At 44.1% G+C, this 13,948-nt stretch overlaps 1 protein-coding gene across 2 annotated transcripts in view; it reads right to left on the reverse strand.

Moving 5' to 3' along the window:
* NLRX1 (NLR family member X1) overlaps positions 1-13,948 on the reverse strand; it is a 74,830-nt gene that overhangs the window by 34,293 nt on the left and 26,589 nt on the right. For both annotated transcript variants that reach the window (XM_077456812.1, XM_077456814.1), the window contains 2 exons: positions 7,484-7,685; positions 7,314-7,402 (listed from right to left, as the gene is read on the reverse strand). In XM_077456812.1, coding sequence (XP_077312938.1) covers positions 7,314-7,402; positions 7,484-7,641 — 247 coding nt within the window. In that variant the 5' untranslated portion in view covers positions 7,642-7,685. The remainder of the gene's footprint in view (positions 1-7,313; positions 7,403-7,483; positions 7,686-13,948) is intronic.

A 13,948-nucleotide genomic window follows, 5' to 3' on the forward strand; every position in this document is an offset into this window, starting at 1 on the left:
ATGTTCTATGCAACGATTGGCTAATAATAGCATATATAAGTTGTATACCCGCCCAGAATTAAACCAGATAAGCTATGAACATCAATCTTGACTCATTTCTTCTTGTGTTCAGAAAGAAGCTGTCTCCTCAGTGCTGCAGTGCTGAGCGGGTTCCCGTAAGTGTGGTAATTGCCGTAATTATACCTAGCTGGTCTTTGTCAGGTATATAGAAATACCATTTTAATCACAACAATGTCTATCTGGTATGATCTGCACAAGTTTTGTGGATTAAAGCATTTTACAATTTGAAGGATGTCATTTGGATAGGCTCACCATTTGCCGGGCCAACTTCCACTTGGATCGCCCAGGCAATCAGAGACTGCCAGTTAATTCTTTCATTGTAAAGATAATTTCAGAGCATGACATTACAATTTCTTTGGAGGCAGAATTGCAGCAAGAACCAGAGTTCTTTTCACATCAGAAACTAAGCAAACTAGGTAAATGCTTAGTTAAACCAACTTGAGAGGTTCAACAGAATTATGAGGCTAATAAAGGACAGCTGATTAATGTCAATCACTTATGGTCCAAAACTGTTGATTGAAAATCATGCCTTTCTCAACCTTCTCCTCAACTCTTAAAGCGGTACATCACTGAAGAATCACAAGAATTAAAGAGATTTCATGAGACAGTTTAATACCACAATCAAAGCCAAAGGCAGATGTGAGAATCACACAAATTCATGAACAGTGGCAGCCTGTCCATTAGGAGTGCACGGACGCCGCCCCCAAGTCCATGCGACCAGCCCTCTGATCTACATGCAGGGCGCCAGAGGCATGGATTCCAATGGGGGGGGGGGGTTTAAGCATGTGATTATTGGCAGAGGCTTTTTTTTTTATTAGTAATGGTGGCGATCAGCGATTTTTATCCTGCGACATTATGGCAGACAGATCGGACACTTTTGGCACGATTTTGGGACTATTCACAATTATACAGTGATCAGTGCAATTAAAAATGCATTGATTACTGTGTAATTTACTGTGTAAATGTGACTGGCAGTGAAGGGGTTAACCACTAGGTGGCGCTGTAGGGGTTAAGTGTGTCCTAGGGCAGTGATGGCGAACCTTGGCACCCCAGATGTTTTGGAACTACATTTCCCATGATGCTCCACTACACTGCAGAGTCTCTGAGCATCATGGGAAATGTAGTTCCAAAACATCTGGAGTGCCAAGGTTCGCCATCACTGTCCTAGGGAGGGATTCTAACTGAGGGGGGGGGTGCTGTGTGTGACAACACTGATCACCGCTCCCGATTACAGGGAGCTGTGATTAGTGACAGTGACAATAGGCAGAATGGGGAAATGCTTGTTTACATTAGCATTTCCCCGTTCTTCCTCTCTGTGAGACGATCGTGGGTGTCCCCACGGACATTGATCACGAAGTTCCCGGCGCACGGGCACACCCGCAACTCACCTCTTCAAGGGCAACTTACAGGTACGTGATTCTGCCTGTATGTGTCCTTCTGCCGCAGTATATCTGCGCGAGGCAGTCGGGAAGTGGTCAATACCTGTAACCATGAGGCATTCATACGCCAATTACTTTTAATGCGTGGCTTAATTTTTTTTATGGTCAACAAAAATGGTGAATGGTCCAAAATCCCCCCTTGCCAGACACTGTATATTAGACTAGATTAATCCTTGATAAAGTTCCATAAGTAGAGGAGCAACACGTAAAAGCATTGGTTCTAGGCTTAAAAAGATGCCACATGTCAGATAATCCTATTTCCTGCAGGTGCCTAGCAAAGGGGAAACTGCTGAAGAATACATAAAAAAAGCAAAAAACATAACAAAATGGCATAATGCGCTAGTATGCATTGCATACTAGCACATTATGAAATATTTACCTTAGAACGAAGCCCTCCCAGCAGCACCCGCTCACATCTGCGGCTGTAAGTGGCCGGACCCACAGTAATGTAACTTCTGTGCATGGGCGTGGAAGCTGCCGTTTCAGGCACAGGCTCTGGAGATCTGGCACTGTAAGCCGGACCTTCAGACTGCATGCACCAATGCTGTCATCGGCTAGATGCACTTTGAATATCTCCTAAACTGTGCAAGTTTAGAAGGTATTCACATTACCTACAGGTAAGCCTTATTATAAGCTTACCTGTAGGTACAAGTGGTATAAGAGGGTTTACAACCAATTTAAGGCCTTGTTCACACCAAGGAGCAGAGAGATCAGTTTTTCTGCACTTGTGCTGCAAGGGCACAAAAAAATTAACTTTGGGAGTTTTTGCTCATGTGGTTATCCCTTTCAGTGTGAGGGAGTGGACTGGAGCTGTGTATATCTGTCTAACATCTATGATCACCAGCCCATACTCCTCCTCTGGACCACCTTTTCACAACATGTTTGAAGCATAAGTTTGGGAACCACATTGGATAACCACTATGTGTATCCAGTGGACGCTATTATCTATTGCCATATACCGTATTTATCGGTGTATAACACGTGCCTACGTATAACACGCACCCCAAGTTTAGGGGGGAATTTTAAGGAAAGAAATTTTAGGAGGGAAGTTTATGGAAAAAAAACCTTACATTTAAATGCCCATCAATGCAGCCTTATCAGTGTCCAGTGCAGCCTAGTCAGTGTCCATTGCAGCCTTGTCAGTGCAGCCTTGCCCCCAATGTCCATTGCAGCCTTGTCAGTGCAGCCTTGCCTTAGTGCAACCTTGTCAGTACAGCCTTCCCGCAGTGCAACCTTGTCAGTGCAGGCTTGCCCCAGTGCAACCTTGTCAGTGCAGCCTTGCCCCAGTGCAACCTTGCCCCCAGTGTCCTTTGCAGCCTTGGATGAATTTAAAATTGGCACCGCCGAGACTTGCCGGAGCGAATGCCGCCATCGTAGGGACTGGGCGGAGCCAAGATACATATAGCCGAGTGTACTCGGCTCTTCTCGGCTCCGCTCACAGTCACGCCCAGTACCGCCCTATGATGGACATAACACAGGTCCAATGGCAGGACTGGGCCTGACTGTGAGCAGAGCCGAGAAGAGCTGAGTACACTCAGCTATGTGTACTCGGCGGTGATCGTTCCGCTCACAATCAGCGAAGATCGACGGGGATCAGCGTATAACACACACCCACGATTTTTCCCTTGATTTTAAGGGGAAAAAAGTGCGTGCTATACACAGATAAATATGGTAATTAATGTCTATATTCTAGGGCTCTTTTGGGCGGCACAGTGGTGTAGTGGTTAGCACTCTCACCTAGCAGTAAGAAGGGTCGCTGGTTTGAATCCCAACCATGACACTACCTGCCTGGAGTTTGCATGTTCTCCCTGTGCCTGCGTGGGTTTCCTCCAGGTACTCCGGTTTGGGCTCCTTGAGGGCAGGGACCGATGTGAGTGTGCAATGTACAGGGATAGGGACAATTGTAGACACTCACTCAGGTTGAACTGGTGTCTTTATTCAACCTAACTAACTATGTAACTATGTAACTTATACAAGAGCACACAGCCTGTTTGTACTTATTTGAAAAATCCTCATATTTATGTTGGTTGCTCTGGCTATAGTATACAGCGTTTCCACATTTTGTCATGTTACAACCAAAAAGGTAAAATGTATTTTAATGGGATTTTATGTGCCAGACCAACATAAAGTGGCACATAATTGTGATGTAAGGAAGGAAAATGATAAATTGCTTTCAATTTTTTTTTACAAATATTAAGGGGGCTGCATTTGTATGTAGCCCCCTTTACTCTGATACCCCTAACTATAATATAGTGCAGTGATTCTCAACCACGGTTCCTCCAGAGATTGCTAGGGGTTCCTTCAGCATTGGGCAATTTCTGCCTCTCAGATAAGTTTCCACGGACGCCGTTGATCTTTTTAGCCATCTGTAAAGAGGTAATTCTTCCCAATGACCACAAGTGTAAGCACCATTCTTCCCACTGACCATCACACTATTGTATCATGAGTTGTAGATTTCAAATTTTTAGCAGGGGTTCCCCGAGACCGGAGAACTATTTCAAGGGTTCCTCTGTGTTGAAAAGGTTGAGAAAGGCTGATCTAGTGGAACCAATTGTCTTCAGAAGTCACCTAATTAGTAGAGTCCACCGGTGTGTAATTTAATCTCAATATAAATACAGATGTTCTGTGAAGCCTTCTGAGGTTTGTTAGAGAACCTTAGTGAACAAACAGCATCACGAAGGCCAAGAAAAACACCACACAGGTCAGGGAAACATTTGTGGAGAGATTAATCAGAGAAGCAGCCAAGAGGCCCATGGTAACTCTGGAGAAGCTGCAAAGATTCACAGGTCAGGTGAGAGAAACTGCCCACAGGACAACTATTAGTGGTGTACTTCACAAATCCGGCCTTCATGGAAGAGTGGCAAGAAGAAAGCCATTGTTCAAAGAAGGCTATAAGAAATCCCGTTTGCAGTTTGCGAGAAGCCATGTAGGGGACACAGCAAACATGTGGAAGAAGGAGCCACCCATCAGTGCCGCCTATAAGTTCTGCTTATCAGTGCTTCCTCATCAGTGCCCATCAGTGGAGAAAAACATACTTATTTAAAAAAAATTATAACAGGAACTAAGAATATTTTTTTTCTTTCAAACTTGTAGTTTTTTTAATTTGGTTAGTACAAAATAAAAACCCAGTGGTAATAAAATATCACCAAAAGAAAGCTCTATTTGTGGGAAAAATATAATAAAAATGTCATATTGGGTACAGTGTTGCATGACCGCGCAGTTGTCACTCAAAGGGTGACAGTGCTGAAAGCTGAACATTGGCCTGGGCAAGAAAGGGTGAAAGTGCATAGTATTGAAGTGGTAAAAAAAAATGAATTTTTGCTAATAAATAGTATTGTAATGACATCTGTCAGGCAAACATATATTTTTTGGTAGTGTGTCACCCAGAGCAACAACTGAAATGTGAGAAATGGGGAAGGTTGAGCCTAAATCCAAACTTATTTTATTTTTGATTTAACTACTCTTGTGAAAAGGCTCCCTTTCTAGGATATATTATGGTAGACCTGGTAGAATATTTTATGATATAGCTTCAGTTAACAGCAGCAGACACTTGGTAGCATCATATGCCTCATATTCCTCATGCTCTTTCCCAAAATTTCAGCTCCCATTTACAGCAGCTGTATCCCTCAGCCAAGGTCAGCACTTTGCAAGACAATCTGCATACTTATCCCTCAGTACACCAAGCTTTTGCACCGCAGCTTACTATAGACAATTCATCTTACCATGAGGATAGTGAACTCTCTACTTTATCTATTTATTTATTAAAATGCTTAACCTACGCAGTCTTACTCGAAGGCCTCGATGAGTGAAAACAAAAGAACATTGACCAAGTACCCTGCTCCACAGCTACAACCCAACATGGCAATCAATTTTGCGTCAGTGTTGGCTATGAACACCTTTGCTCTTCCATTCCTTCCAAAGTTGCTCAATCTCAGCGCACCAGTCAATGTAACTGAATTTGTTCCACATGTGACTGCGCACCCAAAGTCCAAAAACACAGACATGTCACAGTTCGCTAAATACATGCTCCCCAAGACAGGTCTCACTAAGTTTAACGGCAAGCCTGAAAACTATAGAGGCTGGAAATTCACCTTCAAAGCCGCAGTGACTTCGATGTCTCCACTACAGAAGAACCGGATCCTAGCCTGACTGTGAGCATAGCTCTAACACGACTGGGTTATACTGCCACCTTCAAGAGAGATTGGACACTGGCAAAAAAAAACTATTAGCCAACCAGGTAAAACCTCCTAGCACTCCAAGCATGCCTCAGTTTTGTAAAAAATTTATAAAAAATAAATATAAAAAAAAGCAGTAATGGGAATAGTTCACAAACCCTAAACAACAGGACCTGTGCTGAGGCCCATATACCAGTAAACTTGGCAGCAGCCCAGTTACCTGAAGGACCTTACACCCAAAGCTCACGAGGCTTGAAAATCCACCTGGAGAATGTGTAAACAGAAGACCGGATGGCAGCCTTGCTAATCTAGGAAACAGATGCCTGATGCCAAAAACAGCCAAGAAGCACTTGCAGATCTAAAAGAGTGCACCCAGACAGGAAAAAGGTGGAACTTTGTGTTTAAAACCATAAGCTTGAACAATGATCTATTTGAGCCACCAAGAAATGATGGAGCGAGAAGCTGGTTCCCCTTTACAGGTATCATCAGGAATGGCAAAATTGAGACAGTCTTTCTAATGGAAGCAGCAGCTTTGAGATAAACTGGAACAGCATGTACTACATCCAGGCAATGAAGAAATACTTCATTCTGATGTACTGGAGCTGTACAGACAGATCGAAGAACAATGTCCTGGTTGGGCAAATGGTCAAAATCACCTTAGGAAGGAAGGAGGCTCTAGGCCTCAACACATCCTTACCGTTATGGAAGACCTAACAGGGTTCTTTACCGGATAAGGCTGCAAGCTCAAACAGTGAAGCAGGCTGGGGGTGGGAGGGTTATACCTGGCTGTTTGACATTCCTCCTGAAAGCAGCAATACAATCCAACTTGATCAAAATAACTACTGATCCTGTGTCCCATAATGAATGTAATTTTTTTAAAATTCTTATTTAAAGAGGAAGTAAACTCTCCCACTCTGATGCTTCTTTTCATTTAGTTCATTATAAGTAATTATCAAACTATAGCCACTGTAATCCAGCCCAAATCGCATATTACTTACTGTTTAAAGAAACTTTAAAAAACTTGTTTCCAGGGGTTAGGCAGCACCATCTTAAGTATTGTTTTCTGAGTCCACAGTGGAGTGTATTTCTGCCCCTACATTGAGCACTTCCTGTACTGTTAACCAAGCCTCCTTCTCAATCCAACGTTTCTATGGCAACCCTGCTTCCCTGTTCATAGCTGACTTGTTTATTTTATAGTATTTACTTGTGCTGATTACCTAGTGTTTGCCTGTAGGAGTCTTATCAGCTTCAGCTGATAAGACTGCATTAATGCTGTCCCCTTCCCTGGTTTACACTGCATGTGAGGTTACATGGCCGCATGGTGTGTAGGAGGAAGCTCTGAGTGTTTAGCAGCCTGCTGGGAGTTCAGAGCTGTGTGTAGAAAGTCTTGATAACAGATAGATAAGACATAGAGAGTGTGCCGTAAATCAGGGGAGATCTGGGCATGCTCAGTGACATCATTCTAAAGAACAAAAAGGATTACAACAATACTAAGCAAGTAAGGAGATATCTACAAGCAGAGTTCATTAGGGGTATTTTATGCTGATTCACATGGGACAAAGTTGTAGGGGGGGGTTTACAACCACTTTAATATTAGCAGCACTTATTTCAAACCATCTATTACAACAACATTGCTTACCTGCTACCATGCCACTCAGGCTCCTGTAGGGCACAGAATAACAAACTAGACCATTGGACTTGGATAGGAAAGACACACGGCAGGTACTCCTAAAATAAGACAGTAGGAAATGGAATAGATCAGTTACAGCACACACAGATTTAATGCTCATGTACATTGAGGATTCTCACCTGTGGGAGTCTCTGTTCAGCACAGACTGACATATAAGCTGCTGGGGTTTGTTAATTCCAATGGCAGCAGAGCCATAAAATCTGTGTATCCTATGAGTAAGAAGACTCTTTCCTTGCCCAAATACCCCCAGCCAGGACGCAGAGCAGCGAGGCTGCATATTTTTTCCACATTCAGGAAACAAGGGCTAGCAAAACAATACACCTGGTGATAAATAAATAACATTTTAAATTACACTTTGCATAAAAAAATTTCATAAAAAGCAACAGTTTGTCCTTCCCCCATTGATTGTGTAACACGTTATGTGTATAGATCACTTAGAAAGATTAATGCAATTTATCTAAGACCGCAAAAATCTGCACAGGCATAATTTATTTTTCTTACAATTTATTTTCACAGTGAGGAAAAAAAGAATTTGATCCCCTGCTGATTTTGTACGTCTGCCCGCTGACAAAGAAATGATCAGTCCGTAATTTTAATGGTAGGTTTATTTTAACAGTGAGAGACGGAATAACAACAAAAATATTCAGAAAAAGGCATTTCAAAAAAGTTATAAATTGATTTGCATTTCAGGCTGGGTTCACACTTTTGCAAATTGGATGCAGATGTTCCCGCATCCAATTCGAAAAGCAATAGATTGTAACTGGCTCTCTATGGAGCCGGTTCACACATCTCTGCAGCGGCTTCGGCGCAAATTGTACAGGAGCCCTGTGCGTCTTTTGGTCTGTTTCAGGTCTGAATTCAGCCCAAAATTCATGCTGAAATGGGACCTGAAATGGCGAATGGAGGAGATGCACAGGACCCCTGCTGTGAGCCACTGCATGTTCTAGTGTGAACCCAGCGTTAATGAGTGAAATAAAGATTTGATCCCCTATCAATCAGCAAGATTTCTGGCTCCCAGGTGTCTTCTACTGAGGTAATGAACGAGATTAGGAACACTCACTTGGACCCCTTTCACGCTGGGGCGTTTTTTCAGGCATTTTTCAGGCGCTTTAGCGTTAAAAAAGCGCATGTAAAGCGCCTGAAAGAAGCCACAACTGCAATCCCAACATGTAAAAGCCCGAGTGCTTTCATACTGAGGCACTGCACTGGCAGAGCGTCAAAAAAAGTCCTGCAAGCAGCTTCTTTGCAGCGCTTTTGGAGCGGTGAATACACTGCTCCTAAAGCGCCCTTTCCCATTGAAATCAATGGGAAGCGCCTGCTAAACGCCTGAAAAGCGCTTTTGGCAGCATTGCTTTGTGGGTGCTTTTAACCCTTTATTTGGCCACTAGTAGGGGTTAAAAGTGCCCCAATAGTGCTCGAAAAACGCTGGTAAATCGATGTTAGTTTAAGCGGCCCTTTACGAGCATTTTTCGGGGTCTGACATTGTGAAAGGGCTCTTAAAGCACTTGGGCTTTCACATTGGGATTGCAGATGAGGCTTCTTTCAAGCGCTTTACATGCGCTTTTTTTTAACGCTAAAGCGCCTGAAGAACGCCCCAGTGTGAAAAGGGTTTTAAAGTGAGTGCTCCTAATCTCAGCTTGTTACCTGTATAAAAGACACCTGTCCACAGAAGCAGAGTCCAATCTCTCTACCATGGCCAAGACCAAAGAGCTGTCCAAGGATTGTAGACCTACACAACCCTAGAATTGGCTACAAGACCATCGCCAAGCAGCTTTGTGAGAGGGTGACAACAGTTGAGCGATTATTCACAAGTGGATGAAACACAAAATGACTGTCAATCTCCTCGGTCTGGGTCCCCATGCAAGATCTCACCTTGTGTAGTTTCAGTGATTATGAGAACGATGAGGAATCAGCCCAGAACTACACGGGAGAATCTTGTCAATGATCCTAAGGCAGCTGGGACCAATAGTCACCAAGAAAACAATTGGTAACACACTACACCATGAAGGACTGAAATCCTACAGAGCCCACTAGAGATCCCCCTGCTCAAGAAAGCACAAGTACAGGCCCATCTGAAGTTTGCTAATGAACATCTGACTGATTCAGAGGAGAACTGGGTGAAAGTGTTGTGGTCAGATCATCAACTCAACTCACCTTGTTTGGAGGAGGAGGAATGCTGCCTATGACCCCAAGAACACCATGCCTACCGTCGAACATGGAGGTGGAAACATTATGCTTTAGAGGGTGTTTTTCTGCTAAGGGGTCAGGACAACTTCACCGCATCAAATAGATGATGGACATGGCCATGTACTGTCAAATCTTGGGTGAGGACTTCCTTCCCTCAGCCAGGGCATTGAAAATGGGTTGTGGATGGATATTCCAGCATTACAATGACCCAAAACACACAGCCATGGCAACAAAGGTGTGGCTCAAGAAAAAGCACATTAAGGTCCTGGAGTGGCCCAGCCAGTCTCCAGACCTTAGTCCCATAGAAAATATGTGGCGGGAGTTGAAGGTTCGAGTTACCAAACGTCAGCCTCAAAACACTAAAGGAGTTGTAAAGGCAGAAAGTTTTTATCTTAATGTATTCTATGCATTAAGATAAAAAGCCTTCTGTTTGTAGAAGCCTCCTCAGCATTCCTAATACTTACCTGAGCCCAATCTCTGTCTAGCGATGTCCACGAGTCCCTTGGCCATCCGAGACTCTCCCTTCTGATTGGCTGAGCCACAGCAGTGGTGCCATTGGCTCCCGTGGATGTCAAAGTCAGTTAGCCAATCAGGAGAGAGATAGGGGGTGGGGGCGAACAGCAGGTCCATGTCTGAATGGACACACGGAGCTGCAGTTCGGCTTGGATGACCCCAAAGCAAGCTGCTTGCTGTGGGGGCACACGACAGGAGGGAGGGGCCAGGAGCAGCAAAGAGGTACCCGAGAACAGGAGGATCCAGGCTGTCCTGTGCAAAATCACTGCATATAGGAGGTAAGTATAACATGTTTGTTATTTTTATTTTTTTAAAACAAAGACTTTACAATCACTTTCATGACTTGATTTGCAAAGAGGAGTGGGACAAAACCCCTCCTGAGCCCACGTACACACGGTCGGAGATTTTCCCAACCAAATCCGTCGGATTTTTCCCCGTCGGATTTAGTCCGACGCATTGTGTCCGAAACTGTTGCATACACACGGTCGGGCCAAGTTGGCGAAAAATCCGATCTTTCAGAACGTGATGACGTAATTTCGTTACGATGGGACTACATTCAGGCTAGTAGCCAATAGCTTTGATGTAGGAATTTGATCTGAGCATGCGTGGCACTTGGTCCGATGAAAATGCTCTACACATGATCGGATTAGGTCCGTCCGGCCCAGTTGGTCGGGAAATCTTTCCAACATGTTGGAAAATTGGGTCGGACGGAATCAGTCCGATGCATACCACACACAGTCGGATTATCTGACGACACGGTCCGATAAGACTCATTCCGACAGATTCTCCGACCGTGTGTACAAGGGCTTAGATGTGTGCAAACCTGGTGGACAACTACAAGAAATATCTGACCTCTGTGATTGCCAACAAGAATTTTATCATCAAGTACCAAGTCATGTTTTGCGAAGGGGTCAAATACTTATTTCACTCACTAAAATGCAATTTTTTACTTTTTTGAAATGCGTTTTTCTGAATATTTTTGTTGTTATTTGGTCTCTCACTGTTAAAATAAACCTACCATTAAAATTATAGACTGAACATTTCTTTGTTAGTGGGCAAACGTACAAAATCAGCAGGGGATCAAATACTTTATTTTCCTCACTGTAAAGAATGAGTATACATTTTTTAAAGTTTGAAAGTTAATATTTCACATCCTGTTTAATGCTTCTATACATTTTTAATAGCAAGTTAAACTCTGGGCAATTCAAGGCAGGGTACAAAATAAAATAAAAAAAGCTGCCATATTCACCATTAAAGCGGAGTTCTGCTCAAAAATAGAAAATAAAAAGGCAGCAGCTACAAATACTGCAGCTGGTGACTTTTAATAATCGGACACTTACCTGTCTCAGGGTCCAGCGATGTGGGGGAACGAAGTCCCGTTCCTCTCTGCGGAACCGGCATTGTCTCTGTGGGCACGCACTGCGCATGTACGAGCCACACAGCACGCTGTGACTGGCCAGGCAATCATCTGGGACCTGTCACGTGTCCCAGATGATTGTCGAGGGGGGGGGTGGGGGGAAGAGGTGAACTTGCTTCCGGGGCGCCGGGAGAAAGTGGGGCCCGGAACCCTCTAAAAAGAGGGTATCCGCCCCCCCCCCCAAAATGACATGCCAAATGTGGCATGTCAGGGGGTCACCATCCCTTAAAGTGGAAGTACCATTTTTGGGTGCAACTCTGCTTTAATCAGGCACTTTCTCAATTAGTAATTCTACTTCACCACAAGATGTCCTCAGTCTTCCGAGTTGAGAAGTAACCGACATAACTCAGAAGACTGGGGAATACCATAAATCAGTGGTCTCCAAACTTTCTAAAGGGCCACTTTACTGTCCTTCAGACTTTAGGGGACCACTGCTATAAATCGATCCCCCTAGGTAGACATTATCACCCCACTCTTGATTTCTGGGGGACTGAAGAAGGGAGTGGTGCTGATGTCATCACGAAGAACAACCTGGACTGGAAAAGAGTTTTGAGGAATAAGGGAAGACCCAACGTGTCACATGATAGGCCTGACGACGTCTGAAAAAATAAAGCAAAACATACACTAGAGGGCCTCTGGATGGGGGCTTAGTCCGGGAGTTGGGCTTTAAATTTAGGCTGCTTTCATGTGTACAGTACGTGCTGAATGTCTAATAAAAATAAAAACATAGAACGACCTCTGCTCTTGTTTGTTGCTACCTCCTCAGTCATTCAGTGTCTGCGTAATACAATATACTTCTATTCTTGTCTGAACAGCAGTAAACCAACTATCTGAAACCTTGTAAAAAAAAAGAAGATTTATACTTAGCACCTGCTAGAAAAGAAGAATGTGAAATGATTACAAGCCTGAGACCCCCAACACACTGAGGGGGTTTTCAGGCGTTTTAGCACTAGAAATAGCGCCTGTAAAGAGCCTAAAAACTACCTTCCATTTATTTCAGTGTCACTTTTCACATTGGGGCGGTGTGCTTGCGGGACCTTAGGTAAAGTCCTACAAGCAGAATCTTTGGGGGCAGTTTGGGAGCGCTAAATAACCCAAAAAACATCCTACCCAATGAAAAGTTTTTCGGAAGAGCCGCAACATTGGTGCGTTTTACCCCTTCTTTGGGGTTAAAAGCACCCCACTAGCAACTGAAAAGCGCTGATAAAACGCTGAGAAAAAAAAAAAATATATATATTTTTAACTGTTGAACATAGTACAAATTAGCTCCGTTCAGTCCCACTGAAAGGCCACCTGCTGTAGCAGAAGTATTTTTGCACCAAATTCTCTTTTTTTATCTTAAAATACAAAGCTCGGCCATACAAAGTTAGTTTGGGCTAATTCACACTTAAAGCGGGAGTCCACCGTTTTTTTTTTTTTTTTAAAAGCCAGCAGCTACAAATACTGCAGCTGCTGACTTTTAAAATAATGACACTTACCTGCCCAGCGCGCCCGCGATGTCGGCACCCGAAGCCGATCTCTCGATCGCCTCTCGGGTGCTGCCGCCGCCATCTTGGGTATGGGAGTCAGGAAGTCCCGGTTCCCTACTGCGCATGAGCGAGTCGCGCTGCGCAATAAGGATGGTCCCTACTGTCTCTGGGATCTGTGTGTTTCCCAGCAGGCAGCGGGGGACCTTCGGAAAGGGGCGTAGATTCTGCGGAAAGGGGCGTACCTTCTGCAGAATCTACGCCGGAAGTGGGTGCAGATACCTGTACTGTACAGGTATCTGCACCCCCCTCCCCCCTGAAAGGTGCCAATTGTGGCGCCAGAGGGGGGGAGGGTTCCAATGAGCGGAAGGTCCACTTTAGGGTGGACCTCCACTTTAAGGGTTCCCTTGTGTTAATGTGGCTTACAGCATGCGTTAACATGTAATACCTTAAAGTGGTTGTAAAAGCAGAAGGTTTTTTATCTTAACAACTTGCTGACCAGACTGTGGTAGGACAGTTCGTTCCTGCAAATCGCTGTACCTGTACGTTGGCCCTTTAAACAGATATAGCAGGCGTGTGCGCTGCAGGGCGGGAGACCCTATGGCGTGCATGAGAGCCAGAACGGGGATGTGTGTGTGTGTAAACACACACATCCCTGTTCTGACAGATCGCCTGTTCCTACTAATCAGGAACAGAGATGTCTCCTCCTCTAGTCAGTCACATCCCCCCACAGTTAGAAACACACACAAGGGAACATATTTAACTTTATGATCACCCCTAGTGTTAACCCCTTCCCTACCAGTGCATTTTTATAGCACTGATCGCTGTATAAATGTCAATGGTCCCAAAAATGTGTCAAAAGTGTCCGATCTGTCCGCTGCAATGTTGCAGTCCTGCTAAAAATCCCAGATCGCCGCCATTACTAGTAAAAAAAAATAATAATAAAGATTCCATAACTCTATTCCCTATTTTGTAGACGCTATAACTTTTGCGCAAACCAA

This window comes from Lithobates pipiens, unplaced genomic scaffold (assembly GCF_037356315.1).
Source record: "Lithobates pipiens isolate NorthernLeopardFrog02 unplaced genomic scaffold, aLitPip1_a1.2 Scaffold_27, whole genome shotgun sequence".
Lineage (NCBI taxonomy): Eukaryota > Metazoa > Chordata > Amphibia > Anura > Ranidae > Lithobates > Lithobates pipiens.